The sequence below is a fragment of the Branchiostoma lanceolatum genome, chromosome 10 (assembly GCF_035083965.1).
Source record: "Branchiostoma lanceolatum isolate klBraLanc5 chromosome 10, klBraLanc5.hap2, whole genome shotgun sequence".
NCBI classification, from domain to species: Eukaryota; Metazoa; Chordata; class Leptocardii; order Amphioxiformes; family Branchiostomatidae; genus Branchiostoma; species Branchiostoma lanceolatum.
In genome coordinates this window covers 4801165-4826523 of record NC_089731.1, presented here as the reverse complement: position 1 = coordinate 4826523, position 25359 = coordinate 4801165, and the positions used below count along the sequence as shown (strand labels likewise).

The following is a 25359-nucleotide window of genomic DNA, read 5'->3' as shown; positions in this document are numbered from 1 at the left end:
TGATCTATTTTTGACATCGGCGTTTGGTTTATTGCTCATTTCTACATCGGATTTGGCCAAGGAGGTTTGAATCATTGATTTAAGCCCCCTTGCTTTGACAAACAGGTAGTACCGCAGGATGTTTTTTAAACGAATCTGCCTCGCGTTTACCTTATCATACTTCAGAGGAAACTTCTGAAGGGCAGAGAGTGTGTGTTGCTTTGAAGCTGAATTGTGTCCTTCAGTTGTTAGGTAGTCAAATGAACACCTTAGACCATTCCAATATGGTGGTTAGTTTTTATACAGATTCTCTTTTAACTTTAAGCAACGCAATGTAACTTAATCTTGTTTCTGGCTTGCCCTGGATGGACGAATGAGACCATTGCGGATATGGTGGTTCGTTTCTAAGTTTGTGTGTGTGTTACAAATGCATCAGGCTATTTGGATATGTAAGCTAGTTTTGGTACAAAATCTCAAATTCTATTTTCGCCAACTAAATTTGGTTTGCTTTATCACTTATTGGTACATCCGCCCTGTCACCATGGTTACATTTCCTGAAAACAGGAAAAGGAAGTACCGTATCTAGGGTATTTTTCAAACGAAGCTGGCTCGTGTCTGTGTCTGCCTTCAAAGAGAACTAGCGCTCCTAAGCCAAAGGGCTGAGATAAATTGATACCGAACCTTCAACTTAATCATAGACTATGGTCTGTTTGGAGTTATCGTTGTTCTTTATTCTTGTTCTGTTTGGAGTTATCGTTGTTCCGTTTGGAGTTAGTTCTCCGTGTTCTGTTTGGAGTTACTCTTGTTCTGTTTGGAGTTTCTCTTGTTCTGTTTGGAGTTTCTCTTGTTCTGTTTGGGGATCTCCGTGTTCTGTTTGAAGTTCTACTTGTTCTGTTTAGAGTTCTACTTGTTCTGTTTGGAGTTCTCCTTGTTCTGTTTCGAGTTTCTCTTGTTCTGTTTCGAGTTCTCCTTGTTCTGTTTGGAGTTCTCCTTGTTCTGTTTGGAGTTCTCCTTGTTCTATTTGGAGTTTCTCTCGTTCCGTTTGGAGTTCTCCTTGTTCGATTTGGAGTTATTCTTATTCTGTTTGGAGTTATTCTTGTTCCGTATGGAGTTATTCTTGTTCCGTTTGGAGTTATTCTTGTTCTGTTTGGAGTTGCTCTTCTTCTTTTGTACTTATTCTTTTTTTTAATTTTTCTTTTGTTCCTGTCATGAAGTAATGCAGGCACAACGAATCGTGATTGGAGCAGTCATTCTATTCGCTAAGTCATCGACGCAGAAAAGTAACGGTTCTGCTTTGTCGACCGACATCGTCATACAAAGATGATTAACGATGTATTTTCCACGTAATCTCAACAACACGTCGGAAGCTACTAAGACAAACGTCTCACAAAACTATAAGCTTCTTAGCTTTCATATCTTGAAGCTTCAAAAGTCGGAACAATATACCCTATCAGAGCCTAATCTGCAGTACCGCTCCCGACCGGCACAAGAAGATGTTACAAAACGGCCGTCAAAATGCAAAATTTCTGTCTTTTCACGAATGGGGAAATCACACGAGGCTCGCATATGCGCTAAAGTACTTGTGGCTATTTCTAGTGTATAATTTGTTGAATATGAAGACTTTGATAATTCCAAGCAAAACAATAATGAGAAAAAACATCCCGTGTAAAGATATAGAAAACTAGTCGTACAGATGATTTTTTTTCCAGAGCCAAGGAGAGGTACTATCTCTAAACAAATATTTAAAACAATAACGAGAAAAACAAACCGTCTAAAGTTATAGAGCTAGTGCTAAGAATTATGTCTCTTTCAGAAGCAAGGAGAAGTGTTAAAACTGCCCTTCCTAGTTGTAATTGGGTCGGGTGTAACTGCTGCAGTGTAAGGTGTATTGAAGTATTTATGTCTCAATTCTGAACAAATTATATACAAGTACATAGCATAGGCTTTACAAGAAGAAGGGTGTGTGCCCACAACCTAGGCTCTACCAGCCCCCGCGGGGAAAATAGTAGAAATTGGCCAAATAGAGTCAATTGTATGAAGGGAGTCGGCTACGGAGAGGGTCAAATATTCAAACCTAACTGCGCCTGCGAATGAAACCCTCCATGGCCAAAGTCCCCCGGCAAATGTTCTCCCTATAGCCGGCGCGGTTAGTCTGGTAGAGACTACACCCAACCCTTGCCAGAACGTCTTTCCCTGTCAGAAACTACCCAACTTTCACTTTTCTTCATGTTGTTTACAATGATAAAAGAATCACAATTTGCATAAACATGTAAAAGCTAGTCCTACAAATGATTTATCTTTCAGCACCAAGGAGAGATACCGTTTCAAGTGTGCCCTACCAAGTTATAACTGGGTAGATACTATGTCAGACGCATCATAGTGTTTAAGTCTCAATTCTAAACAAGTGATACATATGTACATAGCAGAGGCTTTACAAAAGGGGGGATGTGTGCCCTCGGCCCCAGTCAGAACTTATAGAAGAATACCAGTCTCAATACTGTTCCAAGTGTAGAAAATACTGTTTCAAGTGTGGGAAAGGGATAAGTGTGCTAGAGCGCGCTCGATTGAGTGCACTGGACGGCATTGAATCGCCCAATATTGACTGGTAATGGTACTACAATCAGAAAACAATTACGGACATAAATCTTGTGTTGCTGATTCACTCCGCTAGATGGCGCTATTAGACCACCTTGGGAAGTGAGGAAAGGACAACTTTGCTTGACAAGCTTCGATTGTTTGCCTTTTCCCATCTTCAATTGTGAATTAGTGTTTGCAATTTATATTCAATAAGTCTCAAAACCCAATGACTTATCCATCGATCCATTCACACAAATTACAGACTCCACATATCATGATTTTATGTTTGAAAATATATTTTCCATTCCAAAAGTGATATCAAAACAGTTGTATCATTAGAAAGTAGCATTGCACTGTACAGACAGCATGGAATTCTTTACAAAGAAGTATCAAATTGTACACATTTACATACTGCACTTGGAAACATGTTTCAAACTCTGTTTTCACATACCTTAGTCATTGCCTTTATGTTTTGACCAACCGTTTAAAAACACATTTTAACCTCCTTGCTTAAAATACATGTCTCTAAAATGTAGTCTTAGAAAATCTGTCAGAAATAAGGTTAGACATTGTATAGCAGGCAAATCCATTTCAATCATTAATTGTTAAAAGTTATTTTTCTTTGATAAAAGGGTAATTCTTAAGTTTTCCTTTACAAGTCCTTTTGGCCCTACACGATCTTAGCCCTTCATAGCTGCTCCAATGCAAACATTACAAAGAGTACAAAAACCTGTTTACTACTCGGATGGACTTAATCAATATGTTTGTATAGTACTATTGACCTCTAGCTGTATGCTACAGTTGTAGAGAAGCTGTTACAAATGTACAGGGCACCCTGTGGCATTTGCATAGAACCATTCTATTGGTTCGTGATGCCAAACATACAACAAAGTACATGTACTGAAGACCAAAGGGCAGAGAGTGAAGACATTTGGGGACTAGTGAACAAATAAGTTACTGTATGCATCACTGTACAATGTACATAATTATACATTTGTAGTTTCCATCAAATTCAAAAAGGTGGAATATAACTTAGAAATAGAAATGTGGAAAATTGTGTATCAAATTCATCAAATCAAAACTTCAGACCAATTAAGAATTGTAACGGAATAATACGAAACAACCAGCATCTATAGAATGTGTAAAATAAACACTAAATCCACTCTAGAAGCAAATTTCTTACAGAGGTAAAGAAGAATACTGCAGTAAAGAAGCACATACAACAGGAAATATGCAATAGCTTCCGCCTTATCAAATGACACATCGTAAAAAGGATTTTTCATTCAAACAGACAAGAATATCTTTAAATCTAAGACAGAACGACATATCAGTGACTTAAAGCTAAGAAATACACTCTTACGTGTAAGCCCTTTTTATCTAAAAACATGTGCTATAACTGCTTATCAATACATATCTGTACAGTATAGAAGGCTATTTACAGAGATGAGAATGTGAATAAAAATATAAAGCTTTAGGCATTTAATTCATTGTTAGAGTCAAATACAACACAAGTTTACCAATTTCCACAGTAGAGAAAAACCCCTTTACGTATCATAGATTGAAAGTTCATCTGAGTAGGATTTATTCTGAAGCCTCTTTCTTACAGGTACAGTGAGGCCTGTACAAGTGACCAACTCTACATAAGGACCACCTGACACTTTTTGGTGGTGCCTTAGATGATTTTCCTCACTGACATAAGCATTAAGAATCCTGTGTTTAGTGACCATCTGTCCACATAGACCAGATTTTATCCGTCGCCTGAGTGGTCTTTTTGGGCAGGTTTGACTGTAGATGTACAATTGTATACTATTGCAGATCATCCCTTATTTTGTTTTGCAAAGTAGAGGTATTCAAAGTATAAAAAATGTACAAACATTATAGCTCTCAGGACACACACAGTGCCAAGAGTCTATTCCCCTTTAGAAATATTTGAACAGACAAAAAATCTTTTTTCTCTTCTTACACATTGAATATTTTATACAAAATTTACAGCTCAAAATAGTTTTCCTCTTCCAGTATCAACTAACCTACAAAACAGTCTAGCCCAGGGCTGTCTCCAGCTTTTAATTCTTTTTCCATCCCACTCATTGTTTGGGAGCCAATGTGTTGAATTTTCCAAGTTAAATTCGTCATTTTCAGCTTACGAAGATACATTTTCATCAATATCATGTCATAAAGTTCAGAGTTAGGGATGGACAAGGTAATTTTTTTTCCATCCCAACAAGTAAATTTACATCCTGGGATGGAGGGACGGGTCCTGGAGACAGCCCTCGTCAAATACTAGCCCAGCTCCTTGTGATTCAAGGCAAAACCCCACAGGCAGCCTCTCTTCATGGCCTCAGTAGACTGGCACTTTATATGTTCATCTGTTACTACAGCGTCCCAAGCGTCTGCGACCCAGACTAACTGTGTGTTAGCAGATGACACACATCCTGGAGGGTTCTTCTTCCGAGTCGAACTCAGAATCGGACGGAAGTCTTTTTACTCCATCTAACGACTTCAAGTTTGGCAAGATCTGGAAAACTCTGCAAGAGGAAAAGACAAGCAAAAGGATGTTAGTCTCAAAGTACAGCTTTTGCAGCATACCAGTACTTATAAGCTTAAGGTTAAGGTAGTCCCATAGCCTTTTTGAGGCCGTAGGACAGGGGTGGTGGGTTGTTATCCACTGTGTCTAGTGTCTGTGTTTAATTGGAGTGTTTGTGGTGATTATAAATTCATGTTACTTTGTGAATGCGCTTTAGTCACAAACTGTACAGTGTAATGAAAACACCGGAAATGAACCGATGCCTTTACGGATTTAAGTTTGTGGTGAAGCAGAGACCACAAAATCCACAAACATAAAACACAAAATTTTCAAGAATTGCAGTATTCTGATCTTTGCCTATAGTTGACAGTGAAGTTTTAATGGTTGAAACAATTATGTAATGCAGTAGTCATAAAATTAGAGAAGTTGAACCAATATCTGCGGTGACATGATTTTGCAATGGAAAACTGCAAAAACCTACTGAACAAAACCACTTGGACCATAAATTCGAGGATCTACAGTACAGTGTATACTATAAATGCCATCAACCTCGCCGTGATTGGATTTTGCTGTAAGGAGAAAATTGAGTGCTTTTATGTTCGCGATAGCTCTATAGTCACATACTGTACAGTAATGGAAACACCGGCACGTGTACGGATCTAAGTTAATGGTGAAGCAGTCACCACAAAAACCACAGAAATAAAACCACTGCAAAAATTTCGAGAATTCCAGTATTCTGACCTTTGCCTATAGTTGACAGTGAAGGAGACGGGGTTACTCCTGAGATGGAGGGACTGGAGCGGAGCTTTTCTCAACACGTCCAGACCGTCCAGAGAACTAATGTTGTTCTGTTCCAGATACAGGTGTTCTACCACTGGTAACCTGGGCAACTTCTACACAACAAAACAAAACAAACAAACAAACAATCATTTTTAGTAAATATGATACAAAAACCAACATAACTTTGCGCAAGGTAACAGTTACTCAAGAAACTGGATAATATTTGGAAATGGTCAGACGTAGACAGAAATAGTCACTGACGTACAATGTAACAGTGGAGGTTGTCTGAAACGTCTGACCGTTTCCAAATTCGATCCAGTTGCTTGAGTAACTGTAAGTTGCATGTCTTATTACCTGGATGGCTAACCTTCATCAACGCAATGTAACTTTGAAACTTCACCAAGAGAGGAAGTTGTAAAAATGCCTCACTGATAGGATAATCCAACTTAAACGTGAAAAAACAGGAACCTATGACAACAAAAGAAAAGAAATCTAGTACATTGTACATGTATGTTCAGAAACAGCTGTAACTTAACAACAACATACAAGCCTCTCTTACCTTAAACGATGGGAGAAAATTTCTGCTCAAATTCAAATATTTACACCTGAAATAAGAGAGACAAAACATGTCAGTACAGTAACTGAAAATTAAGATTTGAATTTTCATTTACACAAAGGTGCACAAGGGTTGAAAACAAGGCAATTTTTTTCCTTCCAACTCATTGTTTGGGAGCCCATCTTGTTAATCTCCATTGTCAAATCTGTCAGTTTAAGCTCACAAAACTGCATTTTTTATCAATTTCTATGTCATGAAGATCACAAGTTTTGGAGGGACGGGTGAAATTTTTCCCACCTCCCAACAAGCGAATTTCTGTCCAGGGATGGAGGAACAAGTTCTGGTTGAAAATCACATTTTCCTGCTTCTTTAACAAAATCATGGAAATCAAACATAGATCAAGGCCTGTACCTTGGCAAGGAGACTGCATGTAAGTCTGTTAGTGAGTCGTCCATGAGCTGTAACTCCTCTGTCCTGATTAGCCTCTTTAAGACCCTGATGAAGTTCTCCCGCTGGTAGGCGTCGCCCAGGTCTTGGAAGGACAGGTTGACAGACTAACAACAACAAGAACATGGAGAAAAAAAGTGTCAACATCTTTTTGACAGCGCAACAATAGGGATGACCTGGTGCATGTCAAAAAGGCCCCTGGATATATAAATTGCATTTATAAACATGAATTTATTCGACAGTAAATATTCCATTTTGATTGATTAGAAATAGCCTTTTACAGCAAACATGGTTCGGTCCAAGTATTCATATATGCGGTTTCAAACATAACTGCAGTGAGGAAGGTGACAGACAGTCACAGAAACATTGGCTGTTGATTGTATATAGATCCTGGTTGTGAATAAAGTGACTTTCCAACCTGGTGAAATTATTCACAGACACGAGATCAGGAAAGAAGATATTCCCTCAAATAACTATATAAACAAATCAAGGCCTCACCACTGCGTTTTCCCAGTTCTCCATCTTGTTCCTGTAGTCCATCCGTTTCTTCCCTTTCCTGTCATGGTGGAGAAGGTTTCCCTGCTCGTCGCGGAGGGAATAGAACGTCCGCTCTTTGTCTTTGGGACCTGCCGACAACAACAAATCAACATCTAAATACTGGACACTAGGTATACAGATAAATTCAGTCCCATAGCCCTAACTTTAAAAAGGAATTCATAATCAAAAACTAACCTCTGTACTTTCAGTTTGAAATAGCCAACAATAAACAATTCAAAAATGTTTTCCCACAAAGTATTTGGTAATTTGACCACATTCCTATAAAAGTAACACCATTGTTCCTTACCTTCTCTAATTCGTGGACAGTTGAGCTGGTCACCTTTGACCTCTGCGTTTCTGACTTCATGCCAGGATGTGTAGCAGTATCTGTTGGCAGGCAGCTGAGGAAAATAGAGCAACATTTTTATAAGCAAGATAAACTTTCCTAAATTACCTTTTCCTACTACCTATCATCCCCCGTGAATGAGAAACACTGACAGTGATCTTCGACTTCGAAGGACTTTTAACCAAACAACAACCACGCTTAGAGCTCAGTACTCAACAAGGCACTTAAAACCTTTAAAAACAAGTTTTGACTGTCCCTGTGTAGTAAGATGCAGTCTGGAGTGCTCAAGTTTTTAGAAGTGTTCTCAAGATTGGGCGCAATTTGTACAACGCCACTCGGCATAGAGGTGGTCAGGAATGTTTGCCTTGGCCTCGGCTTTATGAGTATCATTGTGTAGGGACCTGTGTAGGGACCTATTTAGACATGACTACACACTGTCAGGCCCGACAATGTCCATCATTGGGTAGTTTGGGGTAGTGGGGGTACAGCAAGTCTATAAACCCTCTAGGAGGGGTATCGCACAGACATACGGTAAGAAAGGAGGTGTTTGCTTCATTTTATGTTGTACATCATTTCTTCATGGTTGAGCAAATTCAGTTTCTAAACCAGACAGACAGGCTGACTCTATATATAGGTCACTGACCTGGGGGCTGTAAGACTTAAAGCTATGTTTATCTTGTCGCCATGGCAACAACGTCAACAGCGGTTACCTGACATTCCACCCCTACTGCCATCACCCCATGCCGACCTGAGCCAGTCACGACAAACGAAACTCGATTGTTGTCTTTTTCTTGGACGCGACAAAACGTTACACCTGCCCACTTCTCTCCGGACAGGTCCGCTTTCAAAACACTTTTGTACGCAGATCATACAACCTGGTAATGCAAGCACTTTGGATAGACTGAGCTGTTTTGACAGGAAGACCCTCTGCTTAGAAAACGTAATCTGCTTATTTGTCGGCAGCGAACAGAGAATGATTGTTGACGCATAGCCAGGTGTACTGTTCCTAGTTCCACATCCCCTGCCTTTTCAACAACAGCTAACTCAATTTGGGTTAGCTCATTGAGCACAGCATGTTTTCTAGTGACAATACACGAAAGCATGCCCTCAGGCAAACATTTTAAGGGTGACTTAACAGTTCACAATTTGTGCCAATCTTAAGACAGCAACATTTTTCTCCTCAGTTAAGCTGAAATGACATGCCTGAAAAATCAAGACTTTTCTGACCTAAAAAGTTTTGTTCAAGCAGAATGATACATTTTGTAACTTGCTGATACAGAAAAAAGGAAGACCAAAATGATTGAAAAATGTTATATTCAAATAAAGGTGAAAACAGCTCAAGGTAGTAGTTTTAAAACAATTTGATTAGACATTGTAAACAACCACCTGCGTCATTAACTTTTATATTAGTTGAATCAATGATGTTGACTTCAAAGCCATAAAACCCAAGTTACTTCATGGTTGACGCACAATGTTTATAGATTGCCCTAGAACTCATGATCAGTAGCCATGGGATTAGGAGCAATATAAATTCTCATGTAATGATGTAGCCAAACTATCAACACGTAATGACGTACATGTATGTCTAGGCTTGGAGTAGAGGAATCAAATTTCAAACGAATTAAAAAATATGTTCCAAAAAGTTGTTCAACATGTACTTCAACACCAGGTGATTATCATAAAAATTGAAGAAATCATTTGAAGAATTCCTGTTTCACCTTAAGTTTGCACCTATAAGCTACATGGGTTTGACAAAGAATTGTTTTATGGAGTTAGTCTGTATTATCTAACTTTCATTTAAAAAAAAAATATTTCTTATAAAATATTTTTAGCCAGTGTGGTTACCCTGCCTATTTAATAGGTGAGACTTATCAACAAAAATAGTATTACATGTATGTGATTTTGTATTGATGTACTACATCTAGATCTATAGGACCACAGTCAGAATAGCTAGCAGAAATGTCAAGCTAACTGTGAATCCATATACACACATGTACTAGTGTAAAGTCAAAGTCTCTATGAGTTTCCCCTACCTGTTTGAAGGAAGCCTGACTGCCCAGTTTGCTGGTGGAGTCGTCCCTGTGCGAGGTGACCAGGATGAGGGGTACTGTGGTCCCACTGATGTCGCTGTAGTCACTGGAGCCAGACTGGGAGCTCTGGATGGTCCCCAGACCACTGCTGCTGTTCGTACCTATAGAGGAACTGGGAAGAAACAACAGTAAAGTTTATATAAAAAAAAAAAAAACAAGACCACAACACGTCCAGGTCAAAAGATACAAAAATTGAACTTCTGCTGCAGTACCAAGGTCACATACCAGGGGGCCCAAAATCGATCTTGAATTTTGGCTTCACAACACCCGCCCACATACCAAATATCATTGTAATCCATCAAGAGGCTCTTGAGTTATGCTGACTGGAATGGTGCGGAAACACAAACAAACAAACAGACAACCCCAAAACTATATCTCCATTTTTCATGGAGATAATTATAAATGTATAATGTTTGGTAGACTTTCAGGGCTGTCTCCAGGACCCATTCACACACCATCCCGGGAAATTTGCTTGTTGGAGGTTTTGGAAGGACAAAAATTTCAACCTGTCTGTCAAAAAAAATCGAACAACGATTTGACACCAATAGACAAAAACTTACAACATGGGCACCAAAACAATGAGTGAGACAAAAAAAAATTTGAAGTCGGTCTCGGAGACAGCCCTGCCCCTGGTTCAGTTTGTTGTATACATGTAGAAAGCAAACCTTGATCATTATTAGTTCACCCTAATTTTCAGACCACTGTTGCTATTGGTACCTACATGTATGAAAGAACTAAAGATTCATGTTTGAAAATTATTCATCATAATTTTTAGACTGTTAACAATGATAATATTAGTTGAACTGTTCATTTGGTTATCTTTGAACATCAAGGTTTGAAGTACATAAATGATTTTGTCTGCAAATTGCTGGTATATAAATCTATAACACTAATTCCCTGTATCAAGTGTATGATATCACTTTTGACAAGTAGTCAATGCCATTGACTCAATGGTTTATCATATAGATGCTATCAATATTTCATACGCATTGACGCATTGACAATCATCATATATACTATAGAGACACAATGGTGCTTTATCAAGTGTATTTGTATTGTGCACTTCTACTTACATCAATGTGTCTATATGCAGACTGGCAAGTTTCACACTAAAAAGCCAAAGGCAAAGACTGGCGCTAAAACCACATTACAGTTATACATTGCACCCATAGTGATTGAACAATGTTACAATTTCCCACGCATGGCATTGTCATCAGAAGTACAGTACAAATGTACCTATCCCCTCTACTATCAACATGCCTCTGTTACACAATCAATTAATGCCAAGGTCTATTGTAAAAACTGACCGGGTGCCGACAATGGCAGCCCCTTGTATCACACACCTTTGACGCCACTGTCACGCAACGCAAACGTACTAGTACAATGCAAGCAAGAATGCCTTCAGTCAACAATGGTTTACCTACTAACTGCATGTAGTCTTAACTATATAACCATAAATTCAAACGACCAGAGGTCAGATTTGAACAGTTATATTACCATTAGTTGCTTGTTTTAGTTACAGTAAATACAGAAAAACTTTACAGAGACTTTTGAAATTGTCTTCCCAACATTTCACTTGAAGTACAAGAAATTTTACAAAATGTACATTTAAAGCATATTCAATATTCATGAGGACAAGTTTATCAAAAGAATAGGTATTGACGCTTTCTACCCTAAGACATTTTTTTTGTAGTGAGTGTAAACTTAAGGTTGATGACGATGTGTATAATTTATGACACAACTATATGTCACTCCCTACAACAGTACAAGTTACAACATCATGATTATTTTATGGGCCACAGATCAGCTCACAATAGACGTCATTAACCTTTTACGAGTATGGGGCACAAAACACTGGGCTGAATTATATACATCTAGATAAGTGGAACTTCTGAAGGCTACATGTACATGCAGACACTCATGACCCTTAGGCCTTACTAAACTTAGTTAAGTATCATTGTCGATATACTTATGAATAGCCTGTATTTGTACAATGAATGTAAAAAGATGAAAAACAACAGAACTTTGTTTTTCTGAGAAGTTTACCTTTAAGATATGCAAAACTTTCCCAAAGTTTGATAAAAGTACCGTCAGACCTAACAGTAAAAGCCTAAAACTTTCAAAATATAAGACAACTCAACTATATTTACATTTTGTAAATTACACAATTCATCATCTTCATCATCTTCAATTTAAGGATTTACTACATTTGTATTACACACTTTAGTAAATCATCATCTTCAATTTAAAGGATTTGTTGTATAATTTTCTCGGACAACCCATACAATTCTTACCTGTAAATCTATGTTTCTGTAGTCTGTCTGCTAGCGAACTGATTAAAGTATCCATACAGATCCATGAAAAATAGCATGCTCAAAGTCAAAAGAAAAAAAAGCCTTCCATCAACGTCTGATCAACAATGTACCATCTGAAGGCCAAAAAATTAGTATTTGTATCATAACTGTAGTGTGCACATAACTTCAAAAGAACTGACTGGCAACCTAAAACCAAATGCAAATAACTGCATAAAAAGGCATTGAATCAGGGCCTAAGCATTTTTAGGGACAAAGTCAAATGGCAGTTTGCATAACTAAGGACAGTAGGAACATAAATCTGCCCACAGTGTGTAGAAGTCAGTGGGTGTTTTTGTCTGGCGCATACCATTGCTGAAAGCACATTGAACAAAGCACTGGTCCAGTGTGACCCCTGTGCAAGTTATCTTCCTTTTGCTATTGAAGAAAGTCTTTTTGTTATAATTCCTCAGTGAAACTGTAATTAAGAAAGCAACACATCTATCAAATTTCAATATATGTACATGAAAGACCTCTGTCCCTACTTTGAAACAACAGGGAAAAACAAAAAAACAAAACAAGGAAAACTTGTAACACAACAACACAACATGACGAGCGAAATGTCATCAAAATATCTTTGTCACCAGGTAACAAGGGAATGTCCTAATTTCACAGGTATTATCAATTCAAAGCTATCAAACCAGCTCCACAGAACAGGTGTTAAACGCCATTCCAGAAGCAAGCTCATTTTCATTTCTTTTCAATATTCACTTCAAATCATTAGAAAAAAGTCTTGCTTCTTTTAATTAATAGTTCTTGTCACTGATCTTCAACATATACCTGCATACGATTATACATGATGACTTATTTTTCATCTAATGTTGTATAAGTAAGCGATGGCTAATCTTATGACAATATGCAACAAAGTATGCACTAACTGATTTCGGAAACTATCTCATCTCATCACTCCTCAAAGACCACCTGGGCAACCACTACGTACTGTTGTTATCAACTTCTTAGTGGGAACCTAGCAAATAAGCAGCCATTACCAGAACCTATAATGTAATTCATGATGACCTTTGGTAGAGCAACGACCTTGCTGACAGTTTTTTATACCACAATTCACATTTGTTGTTATACTGCTTTTGAAAACTATTGACTAAGTCTAACAGCACAACATATATTGTACATGACACATCTTTTTTATCTAAAAGAATTTTTTGTTTGCTTTCATAGTCATACTTTTGCACGCAACGCATTGAGTTTGCATAAGTGGGCTTAAGTTGTACTAAACTGTTAAATGTCACGCCAAGAGCTTCAAGTTTCATGGTGGTACTCTCATCTCCCAAATAAACATACCCCCCGGAATAAACATACCCCCCGGACAAATCTTCAAAATCTAATAAACGTACCCCCCGGAATAAACGTACCCCCTGGAAAATGACCAAATTGACACAAACTGTGTCCATGCTAGTGATGCTACTAATCTGTCCTCGGGAAAGTAGATGATAAGCAGGTAGGTTCTTTTTATACGTTTATGCCTGATTTACTTATTGAGATTTACCGCATTTGTGGAAAGATTGACATAACAGGTGACTATCACGTTTTCTTGGAAATTGAAGCAAGTGATCAAGGAAAATTGAATAAAGTGACATAATCAAACACAAGTAGTCGCCAAACTTCTCAGTTCCCTTCACACCTTCAGAGTCTACTCTTTTTTCAGATATTTATCAACATCTAGAACTTGAACAGAAAATTACAATATCCTGAATATGTGCTCAGTGAAAGTATTACTTATTTGTAAAAGCCATACAGAAAAGGAGGAACTTGCCATTTATTGTGTCATGCATTGCATATAGAACAAAATCACATTATTATATATTGTTAAGGATATTATCATATATTGTCCTTGGTTCAGTGTTGTTGCATTCCAAATAATTTCAAATCCAAAAATTACCATTGTGTGTAGAAAAAAACTTTCATTTTGAGAGACTAAATTGTCAACAAATTTGTTCATTAGATGCCTCAGGCCTGTACAATGTTGCAACATGGAGATTTGGTGGCAACAAACCACAGGGTTCTCATGTTACACATCAAAGGGCCTGTGAAAGGGTGAGCCAGACAGTAACCATGGTAGCGGCACCAACACAGTAAGGGGCGGGGCTTACACCCAAAATTCTTGGAAAGCCTGGGCACTCTCTCTGTAGGGGAGTGATCTTTTTAAATGTATTTTTATGTGATAATAACGGTGACTAGATTGCAATCTAATTTTGTGTATAGACTTTACTATGGAAACTTATTGTTGTTAAATTGTCATGCACATTTTCGACTGAGGCAAAGGAGTTTTAATTATAAATCAAAAACAATTGTTTCCCCTTCTTCGAGGTGAGCTCTTCCTTGCATGACAAACATTCCCACGACTGTCACTGCCATGCGTCTTTACTGTGGCGATTTTCGAGGGACTAAATGTACATGTTCGTGGAAGAATTTGGTAGGATTGAAATGTTCTAGTATATTTTTAAAGTGATAATACAGTTTCTAATGCTAAGACATAATTTTTACAAGGTGTTGTTTGTAGCTTTTCAAAGTTTTTGGGAAAGGCTGTATTTTAACCTCCTTGATCTCACGTGCGTAATCTTACATGTGTACTTGAAACATTGTGTGCCGCTGGCATATAACGTTACATGTAATTTGTTTTCTGATCAGCGTGCCTTGGTTTACGATCTAAACAGAGACTGTCAAAGTTGTTTATATGAAAAATACATTTCAAAACTTCAGTGTACCGTCTTATTTTCTCCTAATAACAACGTTACTTTGTAGCGAGATCGACCGATATGTTAGTACCGCCAGGGTTTCACAAATGCCGGGTCATTGTATCGGCGGGGAAATCCACGTCATTTGGTCGAAAAATAGCGATTTAGGAGCAAAAATATCGGGGAAATATGGAAAAAAAAACTAAACTTTAGACATAAGGGGGATCTCTGGTAAGCAAAGCCCCGATGGATTTTGAAAAAATCAATAAACGTACTGTCCAAAATAAGAACGTACTGGGTGGATTTTGAGGCTGAAAAAAATAAACGTACCGGTACGTTTATTTGGGAGATGAGAGTAGGTAACGAGAGCATGTTACTTTTGTCTGGGGTCGAAAAGCCATTCATGCCACACTAATTTAATTTCTTGGCTCTTGAACCTTAAAAACATACAGTAACAGTAAAGCCGAATTAGAGGATCAACACATGAAAACATCTAGTCTGAGGAGAAAGTCTGTACTTTGGTATACTCAGTTTCTTGATAAAATTCTACTGTAAAATGTGTGTTATAACATTTCTTTTACTTAAAAATGTTACTAAGAGAACCATTAAAGTAAAAGAAAAAGGTGTGTCTCATGGCTGAACAGAAAGTAGGCCACATTATCGCTAACATCGCTTTGCTTGTTGGGAACAGTGTTTGCCCTGAATGCTACACTGGAAGTAAACATAGACGTACAGCTTTACTAGTACCCATCTCCTGTTTCACATCATGACAGGGCAAAAGAAATCTTTCTTTGTTCCTTGAAATATTGCCAATTTGACAGTCAGGGGCAACTAAATATTTTGAAATGTTAATTTGTGCATTTGGAAGAGACTGAATTTGAAAAAAGAAACAGGCCTAGGTGTATAACTATGATCAATGTGATGCACATTCAATTCATATTCATAATCTGAATTTTTGTGATACAGTAGTATCTTGTACTAGTTGTAGGGTAATTTTGGAGTACAGAAAAAACAAGGGAAGTGTTGTTTTTTTTACCTTTGTACGTGTGCGAATGAGACTTGGGTTCAGGTAAGGGTTAGTCACGCATTATTGGAACTGATCAACATGAGACACAAAAGAGCTCATACCACGCATTGCTGTTGTTCTGTACAGTCAGAACTCGACAGAAGTGAGACGATGTTGTAGCTGTTACAGTCAGAAAACCGTGCTTGTGTTCTAAAGAGATCACTGCGAGAGACAAAGGTGCCATGCAGCGTACACAAGCGCGAGGAACTGTTGCGACAGTTTGTCTATAAATAAGCAGTCGCTATGGAACTGGTCACGGTTGTCTATCGAAGATAAAGCTGACCGACCGTGTGTCAACACCTCTACCGAGGGGAGGGCCAACACTGCCAACAAGCTGTATCAGGGTTAACCCCTACTCAAGTTTATCCTACATGTAACTACTGCTGGTTAATGTTCTTTACACAGAGCCAAGGTTTCTCAACAGCTGTCATTTCGATGTCACCTTCCTCAGTCAGACCAGGCATGCAATATCCCAGTCTACTGAAACGTTGGCAGGTGAAAACACATTGGTTGACAAAAGTGTGCAAAGAAACTGGTCCACCCGCAACCTGATGAAACTATTCACTGATGTAAGTTATAAACTTTAAGGATCTATCTTCTTCTCTTTAATAGGTACAGAAAGGTAAGTGACACCAAATTTTCTTACAACATATCCACAGACTGCGCCCTTCGTGTGTTTCAGTGAACTTTGAGAAAACCTTGAACCCCCCACAGGACTGTACACATAAGTTCAAAGACACCTGTATATGCCTGACTTGTCACATACAAACTCCCGTGAGAAAGTTTTCGGCTTGTGTTTACCAATAATATGGATTGCTGTCACAAGACTTGTTCATATAATAGCTCCAAGGTACAGGTACATGTATCCGAATATGTATCTATACACTACAAAATATAACCGGTACAACCAACCTTCGGCCTAACACACCAGTTGCGCAGGTACGCAGCACAGCAGCAGCTGGTTATATTACACCTATCGACCTGTCCCATCTAGCTGCATGCACTGTTTTAAAGCTATCTAGTGAGGATGCTCCTACAGAACTTGGCAGTTAATCTCCAAGCAGATCCAACAGTTGCAAAGACCGTATCCAACTGGCAGAGGAAGTTGTAATAAAAACTTTCTCTGCCAGTTGGATTCGGTCGTTGCAACTGTTGGATCTGCTTGGAGATTACTTGGTAGTAACAAGTTCCACTTTAGAGGGAAAAACAAATTATGAATTGATAAATGATGTTTAATTTAACAGCAAGAAATGGTGTATGGGAATGGGTAATCATTCATACCAAGATATTTTGGGCTATTTAAAAAGTTTCAACTTAATCTAAATCTTTAAGAAATCCCACTTAAGTCAGCAGGAAAATTCATTCAGTTTTCGTCATTCTGTTTTTGCTTAAATTTGAAAAGTCGAACGGAATTCTCAGCACAAGGCAACTAATTTTTTTTTACACTGCTTAATCTAGATGATATCTGACATGTGCATGACAAAGCTGTCTACCAGGTACCGTAGGGTCCCTGGGGTCTAGTTAAACTGGAAATTATAATGGCATGAAAATTAGGTCATCCTCCCACCTTCTTCCTCATTTAAATACCATGCAATCAATTTTAATGTACTGACTTTCTTAATACTCACTCTACCTTTCCAAACATACATCAAGCTCGGATTAAAGTTTGTCTTAAGTTAGACTTAGACCCCGTTCACACTCATTTTTTTCAATCGCGATTGAAGTATAATCGCGATTGTTCGATCCGATCGCGATTGAACGCAAAGAAACTTTTGCGTTCACACTGCTTTTCGCCAAGTGGATTAAAGTACGCCGTGATCCGACCGCGATTGAAGCACGAGGTCAAAGGTTCGGCGTCGCTTGCTACAAAATGGCGGGAGTCCCCCAACTCTTGATGATTTTGTATCTCTGGAGAATGTTCTGTAGCCGTGGAAGGGAACGCAATCGGCGGGCTATGATCACGAGAAGGCGTGAACGACGAAGGCTTTTGTATATTGGCCTCGCTGTAGCACGGGTAATGAACGCGACAAGTGCTGTAGACAGGACAATCTGGGAGCTTGAATGAAGCGACGATTGGTGGGAAAACATTGTACTTGGTACATTACTTATGTGATAAGTTGCGACCCTAGCCTTGAACCGGCCGAAATCCCCGCGGATCGCGATGGAATGAATCGTAGTTGCGTTCACACTCGAAATTTGATAGGATTGGATTGGATCCGATCGCGATTAATCCAATCAAACTACCTCCGGAGGTAGTTACAATCCAATCGCGATTGGATCGTTTTGGATCGTTCCAATCGTGATTGGGAGCGTTCACACTGAAAAAATCAATCGCGATCGGATCGATTCAATCGCGATTATACTTCAATCGCGATTGAAAAAAATGAGTGTGAACGGGGTCTTTGACAGCTTAAATCTAACCCAAGGAACTACGGGTCAAAGATCTGACTTGAAATATTATGTAGTAAATATCGTACTACTACTACTAGTATTAATGCAAAGAAAATGTAGCTAAGGTAATCATATACTGACCACAAGTAGTCAATATAGTATTTAGTAATAAATTTTTGTCAAAAATGGATAAATTTGTGGCTCAACCGCAGACATGCTTGATTACTCCCAAGAGGTCTGCTAACACGAAGAACAAGAACATGCTATTTTCCTGGTAGTACTAAACGATGGGAGAACCAAGACAGAGACAAGACTTTAGGCTTAGCTGCTTATTTCGGAGCGATAAAGCGATAATCTAACCAGAGCAAAGTCAGATTATAATCTTCACCTACTTGTTTAAAAGAATATTGAAGCAAAAATCCTTAAAACTAAAAGCGATAGCCGACATGCATGTTTTTCGTGTGTTCATGACTCATTTTTGTGCCCCCCTCCCACCGGTACAACACTCACCTTTCCGACATCTTTGTCGCGGTTTCCGCTACCCGAACATCTCCGAAAGTTGTCTTTTGTCGATCAAGACAGTTTTTATCAAGTCTGTCAGATGTCTCAGACCCGTTCAGCTAACCATGGCTTCACATTCAACACTTGAGGATAGCAATTCCAGTCGCAAGCAAAAACTTTCTTCGTTCGTTCACGGGACGTCCCAAACCTTGAAGACTTCACTGTGACCCAGGGCAGAAATCCTTCAGTTTTCGTCCCAAAACGCCGTACAATCCACTCCTGTAGTATTCCGTCTGTATTATCAATATCTGAGACAACGTCTGCGACAAGTTTGAACGTTTTGGTGTCAACAGTGTCTAGAAATCCGATCCGAGGTGAGGACGGGACGAAAGTTCTCAGCGTGGGTCGATATTTCGTGCGAAGCAACTCGTCCAAGATGGCGTCCAAAACTGCGGTTCTGCATGGAGCTTTTGCGCGCTCTGAAATCCACAATTTCAAACTTTCAGTGCCCAATTTATCAGGCTTACATTATTTGACGACTTTCTAAAAGTTGAATTGAAGCTAAATATTCATTTACATATTTCTTACTGCTTGACATTTTCTTAAAATACGATTTGAGTATATTCAAAACCTCCGCAATGATCCTCTAATTGCCCTCAGCTTCCGACGTCACATCACCATGGCCATAATAAATAAAGCGGATGGGCGGGGTCGAACACCTGTCATGATAAGAGCCCTTAAATCTTTTGAGGAAGGAAATCGTTTTTGTGGCTTTTCTTTGGCTTGACTAATCTAGATAAATGCTAAATTCGGTTGCCTTATGTGATTCTCTTATGTTGATGTTGTCAGGCTTAGACAAGAAGAACTGCCGATGACACCCTTTTCCATGAGCGGCTTAGCGAGATATTTCATTTCAGTTCAGTAGCAGCCGGCCTACTCTAATTCTGATTCAACGTTCAGAGTTGTTCGTAAAGCGCAAATGGCTTCATTTAAATTTTAATCTACGTGATCCTGCGTAGCACTGTATATGCTCAGCAGACTTTATTAAACTTTTATTGACAAATTCTTCGTATCGCCATGCCGACATTATGTTGTGTCCTTAGTATCGCCTGGATATCGAGCGCCAGAAGCCCAAAACATGGTCACAACGGAACGTCCTGTTGTTTCACTGTGTGCAGTCCTAAGTTGGCACAGTACGTATAGAAATGGGCGTCCGTTTTTGAAATGACCGTTAAGCGTTGCCGTCTTCCTGAACTCACCATTAAGCGTCACCGGTCCTCCTAAATTTGGCATGCTTTCTGACAGGATGTCGGACGACTCGGCCCATTACCAACTCGGCCCAGTCAACTCGGCCCATCTCCATAGTCACCTTAGCTTGGCAAAAAAAACTCAACAGTTTGAACTTGTCTGACAAAAAGACGTGGTCTGAATTAAAATCATATTGATTGCCTAAGCGCCGGCGGTATGGGTCTCCAAAAAACTCAAATTAAGTCAACAGTTCGAAGTGCAGAACTGGAGTGAAGTGTTCCCTTTTCACAGAACACACGTGTGCCTTGACGTCTAATTCCAGTCATCGTTGTTTCACTTTCCTTGTTTTCTTTTTCAGTCCTAAGAAATGTTGCCTTAAAAGATATTACTACATGCAGTAGTATCTGGAGCTTAGTTTTCATGATAAAAGGTGTGATTAAAGCGTCTTTGCATGCAAACTAAGAGTAACCTTATGTAACTTTCAACATTGACGCATGCAGTCTTTTTTAAAAACAACCTCTACAATTTTTATTTGAAAGATCTTAGTACGGGCTTGCCCTGCACCTGCTTTGACCAAACTGGTAAACACCGAGTCAGCTAGCGCTTCCTGCTAATTATACACGTAACTTACTCTTTCCAGAAGAACAAGTGGGTGAAGACGCATAGCATGGCTATTGTTGCAAGCCCCCCCCCCCCCGAAGAGGCTTGTTGTTTATATTCATTTGTCGAGTACACTTCACTTGTTGTCTTTACTTGTATGAACAGCGTATCATGGTGACGGAAAGTTAGGCATATTGGTTTGCTATTATGCAATGGCCGACGCACACGTTGAAACCGCCCCACCTATCAAATCTCGATATTATTGCATGTGTTGGTATGCTATTGGAATGTCACAGGTACCCTGAGCCCCTTTCTTCTTTCATTTTTGGAACAATGGCTAAGTCTGATACAAATTGATCTCTTCTAAAGAAGAAAGACACTGGAAAAAAAAAAAAAAAGATAGTGATATTTTTACATCATTTATTTCTTGAATAACTATGCACTTTTCAGTTAGTCTGTAAAGGTCTACATTCTAAATCCACCACAAGATGGTCAACATGTGGTGCATATGACTTCACATGTTCAACATGTAAAACCTTGGTCTGCCATGTACCACCTTGTATTTCTGACAACAGGATTTGGACGCTATCAGCAACTCCTTCAGCCCAGTGCTTCCATTTCTCTTTTACAGATGTAGCCTCCGTAGTCACAGAAGAATCTCTCGGTTGAGTTTTATATAATAACCTTTGACAACTTTCATCTTCACTGATCACAAAACTTGTGTTCCTTTCTCCCATGTTGTCCTTCTGAGTGTTCTGCTCATCTGTTTTCACATTTTGAACATGTCCACCACTATCTGAAGACAAAGGAAAACCCTTCATATCACATGTGTCTGCTTCTGCCTCTTTACTACAATGTGCTTTATGACAACACTGTTCGCATTTGTCACAGTATCTTTGATTCTCACTATCTCCTTTCTGTAGATTCTGATTACCAGAAAACTCATTTGAAACTTCTTCAGTTTTGCTACGTATGTCAGTATGTTGGCAAGAAACATCTGTACTTCTCTGTGAAATTTCCTCAAAATTTTTACTTGTGTGTTGGTTTGAATCTTGTTTAGAACTACATGTGTTTGAAGCAGTGCACTTTGCAGTGGCAATTGATTCTGCAATACAATTTTTGCAGCCGCCTGTGTCCTTTTTTGGGAAGGTTGTGACGTTTTCGTGAACGTGCAGAATGCCTCCTGTGGTTGTTCTGAGTGCTGCGCAGGCCACCGGCCAGCCGTCCTGGGATGAGGGTATCAGACCGAGGTTCACACGATCTGCCACGCCCCTTGGACACACCTGTCTGTTGTCTCCATGGTGAACTTTACATCTGTAGAACAAATATATACAGTTTACATATAAATAAATACATAGCAGCAAGTACCAGGTATCAAATAAAGTTCAAATGTAACAGTATAGTCAAACATGGCCGGGCAACCACCTGTTGCAGGCACGCACCTGCGGTCACAAGTCATATTGAAATAGCCCCGTACAAGACCATCTGCTAATAAGCAACCAATTGTCTTACCCAACCAGCAACTACTTTTCTTGTCCCAAAGTGGTATTCACACCCCACTCAACAACTAAAATTGATCCACAGTGGTACCCAGGTCAGCAGCAGCCATTTCAAATTGTGGCAGGACTATTCATATTTCAACTATCCCCATTACTCACCTCTGCAGATGTGTGTACATCAGTCTGTTAAACTTTCAAACATCCCCTTTACTCACCTCTCCTGAACCCTGTTGAGCTGCAGGTTTCTGTGCAGTGCCTCCACAGCTGCAGGGTTCCACTCACAGGCAGATGTGTGTAAATCAGTTTGTTAAACTTTCAAGTACACTACTACTACTACTACTTTACTCACCTGTCCTGAACCCTGTTGATCTGCAGGTTTCTCTGCAGTGCCTCCACTGCTGCAGGGTTCCACTCACAGGCGTGCACGTATGCCGCCTTCCCGTGGACCAGGAAGGGGAGAGTGAAGTAGCCAATACCTGGATAACAAATTTTCATTTAGAAATATATTGCTTCGGAAAAATTCCATTTTGTACATTGCATCATGCTACTTCACGACATGTACTACATGTACTGTTGAATTCTAGTCCAAGATATGTATAACTTCACATTTACCAAAACCTATCCAGTGTTGAACCATTCATTCTGTCTCTATATATCATCTACTAGTACTAGACCTCTCGGTCAAGTGGAAAGTTGTAGAAGTTGGCCCAAATAAAAGAGGTAATTGCTTTGGCTTTGACAACTTTTTGCACTTGTCCGGGATATTTGTTTGAACCTTTGTTTATTCATGAGAAGCTCAAATGGGCCTGAAGGCCGCTTATCAATGAGATGATGAGGGAAGAGGTTTAAGGGTCAGGCAAAATATAACGGAGATACAGTTTACATGATTTTAAGTCCTAATAAATCTATACAAATATCATTACATATACATGGTACATATCTGGTAGAGACTTAAAATTCCCTCAAGAGGTTCATGAAATCTGTTAATAGTTTCATCAAGTTGGTAAGTCACTGAATAAAAAGACTATTATTATGTATAAGCAGCAACACCAGTCAGAATTGCCTTGATGAAGGTGACAGATGGTCACTGAAATGTTGGTGGAATAAATCTCTTGGTTGTGTTTTTTTATTCAGGTTTGTTTGTTTGTTTGAACCTTTGTTTATTCATGAGAAGCTCAAATCGGCACACAGGCCACTTTTCATTGAGGTCATGAGGGAAGAGGTAAGGGTCAGATACAATATAACAGAGATACACAGTCATTTGAGTCTTAATAACTCTATCAACATATATCATTACATATTCATGGTACAACAATATACAATTTCTACAACATACAACATAAAGTAGGGCGAAAGCTGGTTCATGGTCCGTGTCCGTTCGTTTAGTTCATTTCCGTTACTTCAAGAGTCTCTTAAAGGAAGTCAGATTCGGAGCCGTATGTGTGTCTGGTGGAAGGCTGTTCCAGACATTTGGTTCATGAAATGTTTATGAAATGACAGACCTGCGTACAGATCCACGACTGTTTCCCCCTCACAGTCCATCCTGGCTACTCGCAGCTTCTCTGTGATGTTACCACGGGAAAACATGCACCTGGTCACGTCAAAGGAATACCTGAAAAAAAAACACAATTAGAAGAAATATTCTTTAACATATATTAAAAATCAACATTTCTATTCAGGTATTTATGATCAGGTACATGTAACACAACAAAATCTGAGAATAAATTGATATGGCCTAAAAGTCTGGATCTCATTCTCCTAGGAAATTGATAAGAGTAATGTTACTAGTAATACAGACTCCAGTCATTCTACCCCTTGCTGTGTTTGCAGCTTACATCTCTTGCATGTGTTAAGAAGAGTAAAGCACTGTGTAATTGTCACCATTGTTATTAGAACAAAGGCAGGGCACAATCATTCTTCCTTTTAACACATTATTACCATAAGTTGAATGATAATCCACCATAAGTGGATTAATTAGTTTGATGAATGCAGCAAGAAAAGAGTTCCATGGGGTGTTATCTACCTGATCCCATTGTCTGTGTGCTCCACCCATCCATCGTTGCCTAGCAACAGCTCCACCCTGGGTGACCTGTACGGGTCATTCTGTATGTTCCCTTTCCTGGCCAGTCTGGCCCCACCCAGAGACTCAGCTATCAGTCTCCAGAAACATCCACACTTCTCACAAGGCAGCAAGGATGGCAGGCCTTCATTCTCACATGGCAGGCCTTCATTCTCACAGCTCTGCTGGTGAACCTTTGTCTGGATCTCTCTCCATTTGGGAGACCTGCAGAGGAGAAAATAATTCAAACTTGACCTGACAGCCCCCTTGTTCTTAGTCATATTGATAGCTGATAGCTTTACACATCATCAGCCTTCATAGCAGGCTCTCTGGGCCTTTTTTTGGCTTATAATACACTTTTTGATGATTAATTCTTTTTGTACTGGGTCGTTTGTGCAGCCAACCCATAGGCTTAATGGTTATGGGCTGATGCACAAACGACCCAGTACAAAAAGAAGTCATCAGAAAAAGCCATCCAAAAAGGCCCAGGGAGCCTGCTATGGAGGCTAGGCTAACACATCATACAGATTGGGGAAAAATATCCTTAATCTGAAATTGTGATATAAGTTATAACCGTTGTGACTTTTGCTTCTCCTCGAATTTCAGAACACAGCAAAAGTGCAAATATAACTTGCACACAAATGAAAGCTCTAGCACAATTTATTGCTTCTTTTCTACAGGAAATCTAGTCGAAAAAAAATTATATTTTGTTGAGGCACACCTAAAACAAAAGTCTGGTAGGAGGATGAGATCCCCGTGTTTCTCCCATCTCGTTGGAATGTCCCTCTCTAATTCTCTCTCGAACTCTTGCCCATCTAACAACTTCGAAATAGCTGTCCGCAGACGATCTTGCGGGGAAACGTGTTTTCTCCTAGAAGGTGGGAGGGGGGCGACATCGAAAACCCTGTATTTCAAATTCAAGCTTCTAAAAATGTCATCTATCTCTACAGAGGTGCAAGTCCTGAGAGGTATAACAGCTTCTCCACTCGAGAGAACTTGAATCTTTCTTGATCTGTCGAAAAATCCTGCCGTTTCGAGCTTCTTTCGAACGTTTTGAGCGTCCTCTTTTTCCACGGCCACACACAACTCCATGGGCGCATCCATCTTGAAAAATC

At 39.3% G+C, this 25359-nt stretch overlaps 2 protein-coding genes across 2 annotated transcripts; both read right to left on the bottom strand.

The window, feature by feature from the left end:
- Positions 1 to 2820: 2820 nt before the first annotated feature.
- On the bottom strand, positions 2821 to 19290 carry LOC136443218 (acidic leucine-rich nuclear phosphoprotein 32 family member A-like). The gene is made up of 8 exons (XM_066440361.1): positions 18848 to 19290; positions 9780 to 9948; positions 7708 to 7801; positions 7362 to 7489; positions 6828 to 6970; positions 6420 to 6465; positions 5822 to 5973; positions 2821 to 5081 (listed from the first exon to the last, which is right to left on the bottom strand). The coding sequence occupies exons 1-8, from the start codon at positions 18856 to 18858 to the stop codon at positions 4970 to 4972; spliced, it is 855 nt and encodes a 284-aa protein (XP_066296458.1). The 5' UTR covers positions 18859 to 19290; the 3' UTR covers positions 2821 to 4969.
- A 1802-nt stretch (positions 19291 to 21092) lies between these two features.
- Positions 21093 to 25355, bottom strand: LOC136443148 (tRNA wybutosine-synthesizing protein 2 homolog). Its single transcript, XM_066440241.1, has 5 exons — positions 24966 to 25355; positions 24209 to 24469; positions 23688 to 23797; positions 22535 to 22661; positions 21093 to 22000 (listed from the first exon to the last, which is right to left on the bottom strand). Exons 1-5 carry the CDS (start codon positions 25346 to 25348, stop codon positions 21133 to 21135), a joined length of 1749 nt encoding a protein of 582 aa, XP_066296338.1. The 5' UTR covers positions 25349 to 25355; the 3' UTR covers positions 21093 to 21132.
- Between the last annotated feature and the right edge of the window lie 4 nt (positions 25356 to 25359).